The 19,877-nt window shown below is 33.7% G+C and overlaps 1 protein-coding gene across 1 annotated transcript; it reads right to left on the reverse strand.

Moving 5' to 3' along the window:
• Window positions 1–1,548: 1,548 nt before the first annotated feature.
• LOC116467506 (grpE protein homolog 2, mitochondrial-like) lies at window positions 1,549–2,043 on the reverse strand. Its single transcript, XM_032754912.1, has one exon. The coding sequence runs from the start codon at window positions 2,041–2,043 to the stop codon at window positions 1,549–1,551; it is 495 nt and encodes a 164-aa protein (XP_032610803.1).
• Window positions 2,044–19,877: the final 17,834 nt, after the last annotated feature.

Here is a 19,877-nt window from a genome sequence, read left to right on the forward strand (position 1 = left end):
TGTAGATTCTTCTGATTTTTTTCTCTGCCACTTTTCTTTATGTCGTCTTATGTAAACAATGCAGATTCACTGAGCCAGACAAAAGCATGAGTGACTATTTTTCCCTACCGCCTTCTTACATGAAAATTGTGTACTTCTCAATATCGCACCCTTTCCTCTTTAAATTTGGAGCCCGCAAAATCATCTTGGGAGAAAGGCATAGATCTGTCTCCCAGGCGTGTCCTCAACTTTGGCAAATAAATCTTCTAAAAGGATTGAGACTTGCCATTTTTCTCAATTGACAAATGTCAAGATTATTAAAGTGTTAATATCAATTATTCAGTAGGGATTATTTATATCCATAGGCACACTTTAAAAAGTAATTAATAAAGTGAATGTTCATAAACATTATTTACCAATTTGCAAGTAGAACATTACTATTGTCTTTAAGTACATATATATATGTCCCTCTCAGTTGTATCAAAATCACTCATTTCATCCCTAGAGGTAACCTATATGGTATTTTTATATATTTATTTCTGAACTATGCTTTATCAATTTACCATATATATAAGCTCTTGTGCATTAACTAGTTTAATAATTTGCTTGATTTTGAAATTTATATAAATGTAAACATCTTATTTACATTAGTTCATGACTTGCTTATTTTTGTCAACATGTTTTATAGATGTATTCAACTTGGGTTGTAAAAGTGTTATTAATTTCATTGTAATATTGTATATCACCACTTGATTATAACATATTATGAATCCAAATAACATTTCATCAACAATTTATTGCTTTTCTTTTCTGGTATTATGAGATATGAGATATGAATACTCATATACACATTTCATATTGCACATACCTCAGAGATCATTTAGGATATATACCAATCAGTAGAATTTTATTATCATATGCACATGTATTTTTGACCTCATTGAATAATGCAGACTTTTAACAAAATAGTACATTAACTACATTATCTCCTACTTCTTGCTATATCATAGTTTTAACTTTTTCCCAAACTATGGGTATAAAAATGGTAACTTATTGTGGGATTGTGTAATAAACATTTTTTCAGATGCATTGCATAGTTATCAAAAAGTACAAAAGTGAAAAGCATACAGCTAAATTAATTCTAACAAATCAAACACATCTGGGAAACCAATAACAATATTAATAAAATGATAACAAACCTTAAAAAGTTTCCTCCTATCTGCCTTTGCTTAGCATAGCTGGCTTGGAATCTCGACTAACATAATTTCTGACACAGTATATTAATATTGCTTATATATTTTAACTTTATATCAATGAAGTAGTACATATTTATATTCTTTTCTATCTACCTTATTTCATTCAATGTTTTGCTAGTGATAGAGCTACATAATTTAACAACCCTGCTTTTTTTTTTTCTCCTTCTGTTTTTTCTTCTCCTTTATTTTTCTCTTTCTGTCCAGAAGTTCTGTGTGGTCTTTGTGACATTAAAATTTTTTTTTCCTCTATAAAATAGTGTATATCCTTAATAATGACTAGTCAGTAATTACCCCAGAAGGCACATGTTTCTTTTTAACTTTTTGCTACCTTATCTGATAAGGTAGTAAAAAGTGACAACCCTTGGAAGACCTCCTCCAGAGTGAGCTTCTGGTCCACAGGTTCTGATTCTTCAGAAATGCACTCTGTAGTCTTCTCCAAAATGTGGAACACCTCCACCAAGATCTTACAGAAACTCTGGATTCTAAATATCTTGGAGTCTTCCACACATCTCCTTATGTTTTCACAGTCAGCTACAGCTCTCTTGTATCTCATCGTTAAATCCTGGACTTCCTTCTCCAGTTTAACAGCTTTTACCCTTAAGGCCCATTCAGCAAGAGAGCACCCAAGCTCATCAGGAGAGACCTCAGAACTGCAGTCCTCACCAGTAGTTCTCTGGATGGCAGTGCTCAATAGAAGTAGCCATCCCTTGCATTCCCACTCAGCACTCGAGGCCAGTAGGGGTTGCATCTGCCACAGCGACTGCATGGCCAAGTTCAAAATTTTTACAACCTTATTTGATAGGTACATTCTCTTACTACCTTATACGCTAGATATATCCAAATGCTTAAGCTAGAAATACCTGACCACCACAGAGAGCTTTCACCTGCCTCATTAATCCATTATTCTAAATGGTTTATTCCTGTGTCTTTTCACAGATTTTCAACTGCTGTGCCATCTCTTCTAAATTTGGAGTGGATTTTTTGTTGTTTGTTTTTATGTTTTTGTTCAATTGGCTATTTCTGAGATAAATGTCAAATTTCCTTGATTCCATTGTATATCAATTTATACTATAATATCTATAATAAAATGTTGACAATGATAAAGAGTCTTGCACCACTGGGTAGGTATCTTAACAACCTTTACTTGAAGAAGCTGCTGACTGATTTAATGGCCTTTTAAATTATAATTGTACACTGTCATTGAAATGAGTGCCAACTTATTTCTCATATACTGCTTCACTCTTATTGCTCCTCTTAGAATTCTACTCTGGAAGAGATGCTTTGTGATCACATTTGCTCATTGGTCCCTTTAATCTTTATGTAGCATCTGACTGAGATAATTCAGTGCTTGCCACATCGTAAGTCTCAAGTCTTCTATACGCTCATTACAATCTCACATAAATACTCCAATAATTCTACAATGCCTACAATAATAAATGTCCATGGTAGTCCAGAAATTATGAAGTAGATGGATCTAAGAGTCCAATGTTAACAAAAACTCCCAGGACGAAAATCAATTAAGTTCAAAATTGCAGTGCACACTAGGAAATAAAATAGGAGAATGCTAGACACACCCTAGGGCATGTGATGCACTTACTCTTATTTAGTAAAGAAAGATGTGGATTCCTTAAATTCCTGGTCCCAGTTCCTCTCCTTTTGCCATGAACATTACCATGTGACTTTGCAAGCTGTCTCACTAAAGAGAGGCAGTGTTTGTTTATCCACTGCTTAAATATGAAGAATTTGAATTCAGGGATTCGGCTTGTTTTCGCAATGTTATAAAAGCCAATTTCATATAAGTAGGGGATTTTGCTTTGACTTTTGAAGCTGTGTTACTGCCAGATAACATGCCTGTACCCACATCTAAAGAGTGAGAAACACAAGTGAGAGTGAGAAACGCAATAATCATCCTGTCACACAATCTGACAGAAAACTGGCTGCTGGACAGATGTGAGAGTGAGCCAAGCTTAGAAGAACTGCACACCCACACAGACAGGAACAATGTCTGACCTGCACCTTCTAGAGGGTAATAAATGCTTACTGTTTTAAACTATTGAGGTTTGAGATCGTTTGTTATACAGCATCATTGCAACAATGTCTATCTGATACAGGAATCAGTAGTTTAAAATGGAGTTCTATCATAATAAAAATCCCATAAAATATATTGTGTTGGTTAACAGAGGCCTGCAAAATGATCGTATTACCACTGTGGATCCTGAAAAATTGATGATCTGTGCTATGCAGCAATGGAGTATTTTGTAAAATTGTGGCCTTCTGTAACTTAGGAGATGAAAATTTTATGTAATGAATTTTTATATTTGGTTAAGGGTTCTCCATGCTAAATATCGGAAGAATTAACTGATTTTTTAAAATTGAATAGAAGATACTATAAGAAAGGGATATTCTGAAAAAAATAAAGTGGAATATAATTTGTAAAAAGGACCTGCACTTGGTAGGATAGGATATGACACTGTTTTTTACCTGGAACATTACAATACCCTGAAATAAGATATGGCTTCAGAGTATACATCACACAACTAGTGGTAAAACTCTTTGTCAAGATCTTTTAAAAAATTAAGGCAGTGCCTCCAAGACACTTTCATTTCTCTCAATAGAGAATTGTACAGAGGTTTAGGTCATAGCATTTAGAAGCCTGGTCTGAAAATAGCAGAAAATAAATCTAGAGAGGGAGACATTACAGGAAAATAATTACGAGTACTGATTTTGTTATATAGGTTGGATTATAATCAGTGAATACTAAAGCTCACGAAAACTTTCAGGAAATAGTGAAAAATGTTTCTACAGTCTGAATATATTGAATCTGCTCAAAAAACAAATATTGGAGCCTCAAGAATTTTGCTAAGAATAAGGCTGAGAAAATTCTGCAATATTTTCTAATACCTTTTACAGAAGTGCTCAAGGAGTTTAGTAAAAACAGACGGTGGGCCAGGTGTGGTGGCTCATGCTTGTAATCCCAGCACTTTGGGAGGCTGAGGCAGGTGGATCACAAGATCAGGAGTTCAAGACCAGCCTGGTCAACACAGTGAAAACCCATCTCTACTAAAAATGCAAAAATTAGCTGGGCATGGTGGCGGGCACCTGTAATCCCAACTACTCAGGAAGCTGAGGCAGGAGAATCGCTTGAACCCAGGAGGCGGAGGTTGCGGTGAGCCAAAATCACGCCATGGCACTCCAGCCTGGGTGGCAGAGTTAGACTCCATTTCAAACAAACAAACAAACAAACAAACAGATGATGTTCAAGGAGGTAAAGTTGAGGCAACTGGAGGAAAACAGGCCGAGAACCCACTCCCATGAAATAGAACTGTTTGTTCAGGGGATGCTTTTCATTCCCAGAATAGGCAGCCCACACAACACTATGCCAGCAGGATCTGAATATTGCTGTGTACCAGCTACTATTCTGTACCTTCATTTATTCATCCATATTTGAAATGAGATGTTCATTGTGGTTGTTCTGGCTCTCTCTCACTACTGCATACTTTAGATTTTACGGAGGGTGTATTTTTATTTCCTAGTTCCCACAATTAAGATGAGCCTCATCTGGGCTTAATGTTGATCATGAGGTCCTACAACTTTGAGCTTGAATGGATTAAATGAAACTTTGTTGGATTTAGTAGGTAATGAGTACATTTGTATATGAAAGGGATGTGAATAGTTTGGCCTGAGGGCAGACTATGGTAACTTAATTTTATCGATGGTTACAATTCTTCACTTCTCCCTGTTTTACATTTTTGGATATGTTGTGTTGCAGATTATCTCACTAAAGTGGTAGAGTCTAATTCTTTCACTGTTTCATTCTGAGTCTAGCAGTTTGACTTGCTTTGGTTAATGGTATGTCAGCATATATGACACAGTCAAAAGTTTTCATTTATGCTTTTTAATCTCAGCTTCCACTGAAAATCAGTGATATGTAGACATATGAGCTAAATAAATCATGTCTGCTTAGACTTGTATGCCTGGAAGACCAGAGACAAATGGTCAGGTCGTCCCTGTGGGCCTTGCTAAAATTTAGCGTGTCAACAGATACGTGACAGAGCCTAAATATGAAATGAAGAGCCACCAGCTGATCTCAGTATAAGTCAGTAATATACAGATGCATGAGCTAAATAAATCCTATTTAAGACACTGAGTTCTGGATGATTTGTTACACAGCATTATTCTTGCAATAGATAACTGTTATAGAAGGCCTACGTGAGGATATGGCATTTTTGACAGATACCTGAACAAGACCTGAAAGTGAGCAATCTGGTAAAGGAAAATAGTGTCAAAAGGAAATTCTGAGGAGGAGAAAGAAAGTCAATATATCTGGATCAGAGTGATTAAAGATAGCCAGTAAAAAAATAGATTGGCAAGGTAGGAGTTTTGCAAATGGGACTAAAGTGCTTCTGTTTTCCTCTAAGTTTAATGACACATTTTTGGGGCATTTTAAACAGAGTTTAACATGATTCAAGTTTAAAAATAAGTTTTCCCTGCATTTCAAAAACATAATGAATTTTACAAGGACAAGAATAGAATTAGCTAAACTAATTATGAAGACAAAATTCAAATGATTATAAATTAGGTCATGATATTTTAAAAGAGTATATGTTGGTTATTTATAAATAATCCTTCAGTAAATATTAATTACTTTTAAGTATCAAGACTCTAAAGGGTATTAAAGTAAATAATATTTAGCCTTAAAAAATACTCCATGTCTAGTTGATATATATATATATAAAATACGTAATATTTTCATAAAACTTATAAAGAATACTATGAAACCATGTGAAAGAGTTCAGAATACACTTTCCTGAACAGACAATACCCTAAACAGGGTTTGAAGGCAGTAGTTACAAGTGAAGCATAAAGAAATTTTAAAGCTATTCTAGCATAGGAGGCAGAATATGTGAAGGTCAAGAAAGATGAGTTGAGCACATGGTCACTTAAAGGAGCAACGTGTGGTTTAAATATCCAGAATGTAGGAAGAGGTTAGTATGCAGACAATGATTATGAATTTTGTTTAGTATACTCAATGTCTGGATATTTTACAGATCATCAGTGAGTAACTATGAAATAATTTTATTATGGGGTGACAAAATCAAATTTTGCCTTAGAGTGAACTGCTATGTAAAAATAAATTTAAAAGAAACATGTATGTAAAATTTTAAAAAATAAACTTTTGAAATAAGATGAAATATGATCATATCATGTATGTTGTTTAAAATTAAAATTATACTAAAAGTGAAAAATGCGTTAAGAATTGTAAGTGATTGTAGAAAGGTTGTATAAATAAGCTATAAATAAGCTAAAAATCCATATGTTGTAGGTGGAAAATAAGTGAAACACATTACAGTGGATATATAAATAGACATTTGTATTTAAATGTATATAAGTTGCCAGTAGAAGAAATGAAAAAAAAAAAAAAGTGCAGGTAAATTATAAGAAAGTTCTGTAAGATAACATATTTCTTTAATTTTAACAAGAAATCATTATATATTATTTTAACTTGTATAAATCATAAGCATATGTTGAGATTTTTGGAAGTATTCTCCATCAAAATAAAAACTGAATTTGTCAAAAGTGAGTCTTTGAGAAATAATGTTTTATATGGGGGTGGCTCACATTTTACATCTTTTTTTGCTGTGTGAATGCTCCTGACCAGGCCTATGCATTATTTAGAATGTACATTTTATGTAGTTAATAAGTTTTTTAGTAAAATAATTATGTGTTTTTTCTGGTCAATATATTTTACACAACATACTATGCACTTCTAATTCATCAAATCATAATATGACCATTGCTTGCAATGTAAATTTTTCAAAAGAAATGTGTTGTCTACAGGGCTAAACTCTTCCATGTTAAGTAACTCTTAACTGAAAATCTTCAACAGCACACAATACTGAATACCTCTTCTGTAATTAGCAATCTTCACAATAACAAAAGAGTATCTCTTCATGAAATAAATTATGAGGAATTTGGAAGGAATTTGGAGTAAGGAACAACTCTATACCATCCGTGTTTTTGTGAATTTTTATTGATTAAAAGAGTACTGTCTATCAAAATAAACTTAGAAAATATTCTAACTTTTTAAAAGTTTTAACTTTTTAAAAATGGGCTGGTTACTTTACCCTTGGAAAACTTCATCATTAGGGACTTATAAAATGCTAAATATTTGAAAGAGTAGAAGAGAAGGAAAACGAGTGGTAGAAGCTTTGTATCTCTTCCAGTTGGACAGTCTGTGGGGATGCCTTCAGGAGAGTGAAAAGGGAAAAGCATTTATCCAAAAGTAAAACATAATAATATCTCTGGAAAATACTAGCTATTATATTTTAAATATATCCTCTATCTAAAAATAAATGGAAGAATAAATATAATATTTTGATTTTCTGAATCTTAACAATATCCAAATTCTCAAGTATTGCAAGCATAACTTTCTCAATGTTAGCACTTAGCACTGATTTTTTAATTCTGCTTATAAATGTTTCATAGCATTTCTAGCTTACATTTCTCATGTCTATCTATTCTGTTTCTTTATGCCTGGACACACTTGGATAGAATGCACAATGCAGTTATTTTTGTAACTGAACATTTCATATTTTAAACTTTTTCAGTAAGTACATATAAACTTGGACCTTTTATGCCATTAAATAGGTATTCAGTACCTTTTAGATTGTTGTTTGTGTATGACTTTATTAAATTAGTTAATATTTTTGTTTCTATTGACATATAATAGTTGTACATATTTTGGGGGTGTGATATTTTGATGCCTGTAAACATTGTGCAATGATCAAATCATGGTAATTGAGATATCCACCTATTAACTCAAACATGTAAATTTTCTTTGTATTGGGAACATAACAAATCTCCTCCAGCTATTTTCAAATATACAATAAAGAATTGTTACCTATAATTTTCCTACTGTATTATCAAATACTATAATTTACTCCTTCTATATAATTGTATTTTTGTACTCCTTTAGCAATTTATCTTTATTCCTCCTCTCCCTGCTACCATTCACAGCTTCTGGTATCCACAATTCCATTCTCTACCTCTATGAGATCCACTTTTTTAGCTCCCACATATGAGCAAGAACATGTGATATTTGCTTGGCTTATTTCACTTAATGACTGCCAGTCCCATCCATGTTGTTGCAAATGACAGAATTTCATTCTTTTCTTATAGCTGAAAAATATCCATTGTGAGTATGTACCACATTTGCCTCATTCATTAATCCATTGATAGACACGTAGGTTGATTCCATATCTTTGCTATTCCGAATAGTGCTGCAAAATGTGCACATGGGACTGCAGATATCTTTTTGATATATTGATTTTTTTTTTTTTGAGAAGGAGTCTCACTCTGTTGCCCAGGCTGGAGTGCACTGGCACCGTCTGGGCTCACTGCAACCTCCGCCTCCCAGGTTCACGCCATTCTCCTGCCTCAGCCTCCCCAGTATCTGGGACTACAGGTGCCCACCACCATGCCCAGCTAATTTTTTTTTTCTTTAAGCTTTAGTAGAGACGGGGTTTCACCGTGTTAGCCAGGATGGTCTCGATCTCCTGACCTCATGATCTGCTGGCCTCGGCCTCCCAAAGTTCTGGGATTACAGGCGTGAGCCACCACCAGGCCGATATACTGATGTTTTTGAGATATACCTAGCACTAGGATTGCAGAATCATATTATCAGTCTATTTTGTGTGTGTGTGTGTGTGTGTGTGTGTGTGTGTAAGCTCCATAGTATTTTAAATAATGTTTGTATACCTTAGATTTCCACCAAGAGTAAACATGCATTCCCCTTTCTCTGCATCATTGCCAGCACTAGTTATTTAATGTTAATATTAAATTAGAATAAAATCATCATGATCCTACTCAAATAACAAGGATATTTTCTCATGATTTCTCTTAAAGTAATTATTGTTTCCGGCAGCAATATTTGACTGGAGGCTATTTGTAGGAATTTATAAAGTTACTGAAACATACGGATTTTGCCTGTAATAGTTCATTTATCTTATATGTAAATATTGCCAATATTTGAAATACTGTCACTAGACAATATCTTGAAAGTTAGTTAAATTTTGTCTTCAATGAGATTATCTTCTCACAATATCAATTATCTATTTCTCACTTTTAAGGACTTGTCATGGCATTTAGCAAAATTAATCCAGAAGGCACTTACTGACCACAAGACCCTGCTTCCTCTTTTCTTACACCTGCCTCTCTAAGTTAACATTTTCCCCTAAACCCTCTAACTCACTCTGAGCCAGGATGTTGGTCATTGATTTCCCATGAAGTTGAAATTATTTGCTTAGTGATGACACTTGTGCATACTAGTCCCTCTTCTCAGAACATCCTTGCTCTGACACTGTAGGAAGATGGGATTCCTTCTGGTTCTTCTACATCAACGCCTTTGAGATCATCCTATGTGTCGGTCAGGTTCTCAGAAAAGCAGAGGCCAACACAGTATTATATGGTCAAGGGATTTATTGGGAAAAAAGCACCTGTGAGAAAATAGAAGGAAGGGTGTCTAGGGAGTTGGGAGATCGACCGGATCACAATGTAAACTCAAGTTCTGTGAAGGAAAGGGGAAGGATGAAAGAAACAAACAACAGTAATACATGTCCATCACCTGCTTTAACCCACCTTCCTACCTGCACATTTTATATTTGGCTTTTTAATCCCCAGAGCTCCTCTAGTTAAATTGGCTATCTCTTGTAATGGGGTCCTTTCAGCGATGCAATGCCACTTTAATTTTTCTTATGTTACAGATCTTCTATAAATATATATTTGGATGTTTTGTCTGTTAAGTGATTCACTGTGGTTCTGTCATATAAAAAGTTCTATTTTTATTTCTTAGTTATTTGACTAGAATTAATTGCTTACCAATTTTTATGTAATCTGGAAACCTCTTAATGTTGATAGGGAAAAAGAAAACGCTCACTTTTCATGTGTATGTTCTTGGATATTTGCAATATTTCTGTCACACATTTTAACTTAAATTTATGGATTTTATATTTTACGTTTTATATTGATTTTCTGCTGAACAAGCTTGTTGATTTCTTCTGTTTTCATGTGTTTTATATGTCTACTTTTTTCTATTCGTGGTTTAAAACTTATACTTCATATTTTAATTATTCTAGCAGTTACTCATATTTTCAACAGAATATTAAACCATTACTTTGTCTCATTTTCTAGAATAAATATTCTAGAAGGCCATCATATTTGTCCTGCTTTCACATACTCCCCCTGTCTTCCATGGTGAAATCATCCAGGTTGTGGAGAAGGGAGCCACATAGCAAGAGCATGGGAGGGGTCTGTAAGAACTGAGTGCCCTGCTTGGACCTCAGTCACCAGAGGGCCAGGAGATGAAGTCTGTCTATTCTCAGTGCACCTGGAAGAGGACCTAAGCCTCCTATGAGATCCTAGTCCTGGGTGACGCTTTGATTTCCGCTTGATGAAAATGTAAGTAGAGATCTTGCATTTCTGCAATAATAATTAAACTTAGTTATACCTTGAATCCATCTTATCTGTTTACTATTTTACTGTTTTTCTGCTAGCTGAAAGGAAGTTTTCTATATAAATACATATCTACTCCCACATAGGACTTTTTTATTTTGAAGATAAGCAATTAGAACCATGATTATTATTAAGTATATACATTAACTTACTATACTATGTGTGAGATTTAGAGGGATGTTATTCAATAGCACATGAAACTTTGCTTAGTTCACAAACTGTAATTAAGACTCTATGATTAAAACATAGTGCTACAGAATATCAAACATCTTATAAATTACTTCATTCACATTCACTTAAAGCTGTCAAAGGCAATCACTCTCTTTTTATTAAAAAAAGACTCATAAAATTGAAGGACTTTTATTTGAAGCTACTTAAGGCATTGTAAGATCTTAAAAATCTTTAGACTATTTTTTAAATGCCTTCTTGTTTGACAACAGTAATTCTGAAGTTAGAATGTCTTAAAAATGCTTAATCCCCTATTTAAGTTATTGAGTAGATATCGATTGTTATGTAGGACCTATAATCACTACAACTAAAATTCCATTCATGTATTCCTTTTATTTTTTTAGTTATGTTTAAATAATCATATTTGCTCATAAACCTATGAAGAAAAATTTGTGATACAATATTTAGTAATCAATTTATTTGTAACAATTAAGTATTACAAAGCCTGCCTTATATCTGACATTTAAAGACAAAGTTCCACTCTTCACCAACTTTAGTGTAGCCACTCAGAAATATACACTGACATATGGCTCATTGGGTGAACTAAGACATGAAAGGTACATAGTAAGTTAGGACAAAATATAAATATACTACTAACACCTAATACCAATACACCACATGATCCAAATATTTACGTTTTAAACAATTATTAAAACTATGACAAACTTATTCTAAGACATAATCATTAGTTACTCTCAGATAAATGAAAGAGATTACAAACCCTTGTCATCAATGTGTACATTGCTGAAAAAACTATGTACTGCAGACAAAGAAAATTTACATTCCTTTTATATTCTATTGTTGGAAAATAGATGCAATACAGAATAGTCCATTTAAAATATTTTAAATATATTATTCAGTGACATTAATTATATTTATACTTCAACATTTTTATCTGAACTACAGAAAGTTAGGTTCTCTTTGAATACATTTTTAGCCAACATGGACACACACACACACATACACACACACACACACACACAAGATGTGATGAGATGATGACATTTCTATAAATAAATGGTAATATTTTCCATTAAAATGTGTTACAAGATCAGTGAGAGATAGCAAAGAAGTCAAGAATTTCCTGAAACTCTGTGTAAGGTAAATATGTTCTTGGTATTGCTTTACAACATAGAGAATTAAAATGAGAATCATAATAATTTCTTAATCTCAGAATTAATTGTAACTTGTTGTATACTACCACCTCTTCCTGTATCATATCCATGATGTATAACGGATATTTACTCCAAATTACTTATTTAACTATGCCCTATAAATAATAACAACAAAACATTCAATAATTGATAGTCTCTTAGTTTTATCTTAAATTGAGAGCTACACAAGAGTTTGATAATAAATTCTTTCCTGGTATACTATATAAAATATTCCAAGAACATAAGATCTTCCTCATCTCTAGAAAGTTTGTGGCCACAAATGATGACTTTGTTTGCCTATATTTATGTATGTAAAATATTTTAAATGTTTTGTTAATGTTAAACAAAAAAATTACATTTTCCTTTAAGTTCACTTTGGGTTCACTTACAGTTCACATAAAATAAAACATAGATAGATAGATACATAGATACATACATACATATCACCTTTACATTTGATTTACTAATTTTAAAAGAGCTTATAAATATGTATACACATGTGTATATATATGTAATATAAAATTTACATATCTGTGTGAATGCTTATGTGTATATGCATATAAATGTGTATCTGCATATGTGCACATATTTATATAATATATTCACATATATAAACATACATAATGTGCATATATATAGTACACACACACATGTATAATCACATTATTGTAAATAATGTATAATCACATTATTGTAAAGCAGGTGTGTATAATAGTAGCTGTCCTTCTAATCCAATACCACAGTGTACATGGTAGCTTTCCCGATTTTCTATGGTTAGACCTCATTTTTTAACCATTGAGGACTTTAAATTCTATTACAATACGTTCACTTATTTGTTCAATAACCTGTATCTTGTCAAAGTCTCTGGGCTACTGCCTCAGACTACTTCAATACAGTTATTATGTAGTTATTATGTAGCCACCCTTACCCTTTTAAGGTCTGCCAATGTCTCATAGACTAAATTTGGAAGGAAAATGGGAAAATGAAAAGAAGAATGGAATAATGGAAGTCAGGGAGGAAAGAAAAGATGGAGGAAAAAAGGATAAAAACAGAAGTCTGATTTTTTTATTTTTATATTGTAAAATTAGAAAAAGTAACTGCTATATACCTGGGGATAAATTTGTAAGTTTTTTTGTAACATCGGTATGTTACAACATATCACTTGAAGTGCCTTGCCATTCTGTTGCCTCCCAGAACATTAAAGCAGAACCAATTGAAGCTTATTTTATCATTAGGTCTTAATCAAGTTAAATCTCTTCGTTTATTTGTACAATGTTATAAAGACTGAAGCAGATCACAATATTTTCAAATTATATGAGGGGTTCTGTATTCCTCTGGCTACATTTTACATCCTAAAGGGTCTGCATATTTTTGGCCACTTCTAATTGTAGGTGAACTATGCAACCTCTAAGTTAAAAGATTCCCAGAAACCTCCTAAGGAATTTCCTATCTTTAGGTAATTTCTCAGACATGGGTTCCTGGAAAATTCTCACATGTAATAAATTTTATTTTAGGAATTTATAATGGAAAAAGTGAAAATAGGAAACTCTTTGAGTAGGCTACATAAGAGAAATTGGTGTTTTGTGCTAGGCCTGTGGGGGCAGAGATGAACGGGAGGTAACAAACGCATGATATGATGTATGTTGGGGTTCATAGATGTGGATAATTTTCGAATCCTAAAAATACGGAAGCAAACTAATATTACATGGATTATAAATGTAAAAATCAACATCAAAGTAGATATTAATATGGCACAATTAGACTTGTGTGCAGCCAATTTTAACTTTCAGGTTTTGGTCACATTATGTTTCATAAAATAAATGAAAGCTATGTTCTTGATCCCTTGTAGGAAAGAAAGCAATTTGCAGCTGTAAGAAATGTTTGCACCTTAATAAACAGTGCAAGCCATGGTGTTGCTTGGTAAATAGAAAGGGTTGGTTCGGGTGTTAGTTTCAACCCATTCTAGCCATGTGAATTTGTCTAATCATAGGCCTTTAAATGAGGTGAACTGTTTTTTTGTTTGTTTGTTTGTTTTTGTATAACCTGTCACATCAGTATTAACATCTACTTTCACAAAACTCTAGTTTATTGTGAAGTTCATGTGTAATAAATGGTGTAAAATGCTTTGTGTCTCATGCTACTTGTTTTATTATTGTTACTGGCTATAATGGTATTTGTGGTAGCAGAAGTAAGGCAAGCTATAGGTCACAGAGTCAGAAAGACAAAAGAATCATTGACTTTTTTTGATACTTTTTTTGTGCAGATGTAATTTGCTTAAGTATGATTCTTGTATATTGCAATTAAACTAAAATTACTAAATATGACTGCATTAAATAGAACTAAAATGTAACTTTAGAGGTACAAGCTCATTTTATGCTTTTCTAATTTTTTTCTTAGGCCTAAATATTGATTTTAAGTCACCATTCCACATCCTTGATAGATAAATCTAGTTACTTTAATTTTGTTTTTAGGTACTATTTGAAAACATCTAATCACCTGAAACAGATGTTTTGACGTACTGCTCAAAACAAGGGGTAAAAAAATCAGAACTTAAAGTACCATAGCACATACACAAGTTAATCAGTTTAAATCCATGTATTCACTTAACTCTTTTTTTTTTTTTTGAGAGTCTCCTATGTATTAGACACTGTTTTAAGTAATCAGGACTTATTAGCAAATAAACCTGACAAAATTACCTGGCCTTATGGTGTTTTCATTCTACTGGAAAGAAACAGGTAATACACAATAATCATAATAAATAGGTTATATGTTATATAATACAAAATGACATGAACTATGGAAGAAATCAAATGTCTTGCAGTGTAATGGGGAGTGAAGTGCTGCACGGGGGAGACGAGGTATGATTTATTTTAAAATAAGGGCCTCTCTAGTGAGAGTGACATTAGAGAAAAGACTTGAGCTTGGCTGGGAAATAATGCCTCTGATAAAAGAAAGGTTTGGCTGGAGAAACAACCAGTACAAATTCTCTATGGTGAGAGGGTAACTATAGGGCTCCGGAAAAAGTAAGACTGCAGTGGGTCTGGAACAGGTGAATGAGAAACAGTAGAGCAGGAGTGGATGAGTGAGAGGTGTAATTGGCCTTTTCACTGGATGAAATAAAAAACCATTATACAGTTTTTTTTTTTTTTTTTTTTTTTTTTTTTTTAAGGGGTCTCGCTCTTTTTCCCCGGGTGGGGTGGAGTGGGGCGATCTCGGCTCGTTGCAAGCATTATACAGTTTGGATGGGGAAGACAGACATGGGTATAGTGTGTGTGTGTGTGTGTGTGTGTGTGTGTGTGTGTGTGTGTGTGTGTGTGTGTGGGCACGCACTGTTATGTGCCACATGACAACATTTTGGTCAATGACAAATGACATGTACAATGGTGGTCCCATGAGAATATAATACTGCTGGAAAATGCCTATTGCCCAGTGATGTTGAGACTATAATCATGTAGTAGCAAAACTCATTATTCATGTTTGTGGTGATGCTGGAGTAAACAAACCTCCTGTACTGAGCTGCCAGTAGTAATACAATTATTTACAGTAAGTAATACTTGAGAAAGATAATAAAGAACTATGTTACTGGGTTGTATATGAGGGTTTTCAAAAAGTTCATGAGAAATGTACAGCATGAAAAAACTATGCATGAATTCAAAAACTTTTTTGTGCCAAAATAAACTGAAGCTAACTTGCTCTAACATGTTTGAATGGCTTCTAGTTTGAGGTGCTAAGAATAAGACATCAATTTAAAAAGAGCCCCTATCATGAATTATGCTAAAGAACTACATGAATTCTGGTAAAAAAAATAAAGCAAGAAAGAAACATCAAATTATGATGAAGCTTCAGTGGGAGATGGTGAAATCGTGTGCAGTGATTATAAAGTCAGCAATATTATACAGTAACGTTCTAGGGCTTCACATTCACTCACCACTCACTCACTGGCACACCCAGAGCAATGTCTAGTCCTGCAAGTTCCATTGATAGTAAGTTCCCTGTAAACATGTATTATTTTTAATCTTTTATACTATATTTTTACTGTACATCTTGTATATTTAGATATGTTTAGATGCCCAAATACTTACCTTTGTGTTACAAATGCCTCCAGTATTTTAGTACAGTAACATGCTATACAGGTTTACATTTTAGGAGCAATAGGCTATACCATGTAGCCCACATGTGTAGCAGACCACACCTTCTAGATTTGTGTGGGTACATTCTGTGATGGTCACACAATGACAAAATTGCTTAATGATGCATTACTCAGAATGTATCCTCATATCAAAGGGATGCATGTCTGTACATATATGTATATGTATAAATATATACATATTTTTGTATATGTATTTATAGATGCATATATATGTACATGCATACACACATATATATATATACACAGACACATATACACACACATATATGCACAGAAATACAAATACATACATAATCTAGTTCAATGTTAAGAATAAAAAATAAGACAAGATTATAACCAGGGAGACTAGATTAAAGGCTCTTTCATTAATCCAGTTATATAGGCTTATTTGTTCATCTATATTTTCTTTTTTTTTTTTTTTTTTTGAGATGGCGTCTCTCTCTGTCACCCAGGCTGGAGTGCAGTGGAGCGATCTCAGCTCACTGCAAGCTCCGCCTCCCGGGTTCATGCCATTCTCCTGCCTCAGCCTCCCTAGTAGCTGGGACTACAGGCACCCGCCACCGCGCCTGGCTAAGTTTTTGTATTTTTTAGTAGAGACGGGGTTTCACCGTGTTAGCCAGGATGGTCTCGATCTCCTGACATCATGATCCGCCCGCCTCGGCCTCCCAAAGTGCTGGGATTATAGGCGTGAGCCTCTGTGCCCGGCCGTTGTTCATCTATATTTTCTTAGGTAAAATGCCTGCTTACAGATTTTGCTCTTTAGTTATTGAGTTATTTATTTTCCTATATTTGGGTTGTAACCATTTTCTTATATAGTCTGGATATGAGAGTGTCATTGATTATAAAATTTGCAAGTATTTTTTGCCAATCTTTAGCTTGTCTTTCTTGTTTCCTTAACAATTATTTTTGAAAAGCAAATGTTTTAATTTTAAAAGTATAATTTATCAATTTTAAAATCCCCTCTTCTTCCTTCTCTTTCTCCTTTCTCTTCTTATTCTTCTCTCTGTATTTCTCTCTCGTGTGTATCTTGTTTAAGATTTAAATCCTTGCATAATTTAAGGTAAACAAGATTAATTCCTTATGTTTCCATCTGGAAGTTTCATATTTTTAGCTCTTATATTTAATAGGTCTATGATCTATTTCTAGTTAAAATTTGTTTTTGGAGTGAGATGAAGATTGTGATTCATTTCTTTCACACTGTGCCAGTATAATTTATTAAAAATATTATGTTCGAACTATCAAATTATCATGGCTTAATTATATACAAGAAATTATATATGCATTACACAGATAATACATTTGTATTATACATATATATGTATATAATCAGGTAATTTGATTGAAGTAAATTTATACATTTCAAGTAAGATTTCCAATTTTGAGTACCTCTTTTTCATCACAGATTGGTAGTATTTTGTGGCTTTAATAATTTCTTAAATTCCTCTGAAAATCTTGTCATTTCAATAATATTATTTTATTTCCCAAATCATCACTATTTATTCAGGATCTGATTTCTTTTTTCCGTGTGGCTTACTTCTCTTTTGCTCTTACCTTTCCAGAACTTTTTTACATTTTTTGCTCTTTTCTATTTAAGAGTGGCTGATTAGGTTTTTTCAAACATAGAAAGCTGGCATGAGTTTCAAACCTGGAAAGCCAACATGCCATTGTAGAAGTAGACTGTGACTCAAATAGGACTCTCATCTCAGATGAGTGCTGAAAAAATATTCAGTATGCTATTTATTCAACCTAGACACTATGCTTTCAAATATGTGGCTATGTTGTAGTAAGAAAATATAGGTACTTTCAGATGCCAAAATGGAAGGGGATTCTTGTTGGATTGTCTTCATTCAGGGAAACAAAAATCCTAGCTCATCTCAATAAAATCCTTGTTGGTGTGAAAACTCTCAGATTCTGTTTCCTCCAATTAAAAGCTTGATGTGTTCCTCGGTTCTGCTCTAATGTCTATATGTTCTTATAATGGAAGCCCTTTTTTTTTTTTTTTTTGAGACGGAGTCTTGCTTTGTCACCCAGGTGGAGTGCAGTGGTGTGCGATCTCTGCTCACTGCAACCTCTGCCTCCCTGGTTCAAGTGAGTCTCCTGCCTCAGCTTCCAGAGTACCTGGGATTAGAGGTGTGCACCCCACACCCAGCTAATTTTTGTATTTTTGGTAGAGATGGGATTTCACCATGTTGACGAAGCTGGTCTTGAACTCCTGAACCCAGGTGATCCGCCAGCCTCAGCCTCCCAAAGTGCTGGGATTACAGGCATGAGCCACCATGCCCAGCTTAGTGGAAGCTCTTATCTCAGCACCTTCTTCCTTACGGGTGCCTTTTGTGAATATCCTGATCAATATGGCCTCATCTGTCCCCAGTCACTATGAAACTCCTTAATGACATTGAGCTGCTAATGGCCACCTGCCCTCATTGAAGACTCACATACACCAACTCATGTTATCCTGTTATATGTGGGTATACTTCCTGTTAATAGGAATTTTTAGTAATCATGGCTAATATGTGGGTATACTTCTTGTTAATAGGAATTTTTAGTCGTTCATTTCCTAACCACATTCAAATAAGGGATATGCTTTAAAAATAGAGTTGTTATAAAATTAGATGAACATTCTATTACATTATAATAATGATGATGTGGAGGAGGTAAAAAATGGTGATGATAATGATTTAAATGATGATGTTTTGGAAATTAGTTTCTAAGGAGTAATGAACTTATGAAAAAAGGCTTCTAAACACAGATCAAGTCCATATAAACTCTTGGTAACACGTTATCTAAGATTTCTTATTCTACATTTTGATATATACTCTTATGATGAATGCTTAAGATTCATGTTAGTTACTAAAGACTGTTTCATCCTTAACTGATAGTTTTATTATTTTGAGTTTCTGGATTTTTATTTGTTTATTACCAAAAGAACTAACAAATGTCTCCCAAACACTCTTGCATAAATTATTTTACTAAATCCTTACAGCAGATATTATGAGTGTATTTGGAGCTTTATGATTCTTAGCACAGGCAAGAAAAACTGAGTTATAAAGGAGGTACAGGCAAGAGCACAGGTGATGTTGTAGGTACTGTCAAGGCAAACATTTCACTAGAAAAAGTTAAACAGAGGAGAAGACTTTATTTAAAGTTATTGCAATACAGGAGAGAAACTAAAGCTCTGTCCAAATTCAACCCCTTTTAAAACCAAAGCTGTGAGAAATGTTAAAAGCTGGAATGGGGCTGGAGGGTCATAGATTGTCTGTATTTGCTAATTTGCCTTACCCTAAGAACACCTAAACTTTGCCTTATCTTCATGACAAGAGGTAGTTACACAATTTGGAGGACAAGCTGCTATGAATTGAAGCTCCACAGAGCCTGGGAGATAGAGGTGGTATCTTCCTTGAAGATGTATTTTAAAAGGATGACTATAGGTTTTTTTGAGAAAGAGAAACTTTTGTTGTAAAACCATCACAAGTCTTTTTAAAATATTACATATAAAAATGGCAGAAAAAGAATTTACAAGTTTTCTAAAGTAAATACACTAAGTAAGGGAAGGGAATGAAATCTGTAGTTAGGCTACTGGCTCTGTAAGCGACAGGGTGG

Source organism: Hylobates moloch, unplaced genomic scaffold (genome assembly GCF_009828535.3).
Source record: "Hylobates moloch isolate HMO894 unplaced genomic scaffold, HMol_V3 SCAFFOLD_4, whole genome shotgun sequence".
Taxonomy (NCBI): domain Eukaryota; kingdom Metazoa; phylum Chordata; class Mammalia; order Primates; family Hylobatidae; genus Hylobates; species Hylobates moloch.

What these genes read in the sequence shown, in the direction of transcription:
- LOC116467506 (XM_032754912.1), bottom strand. Translation starts at nt 2,043, where the DNA reads ATGTACCTATCAAATAAGGTTGTAAAAATTTTGAACTTGGCCATGCAG.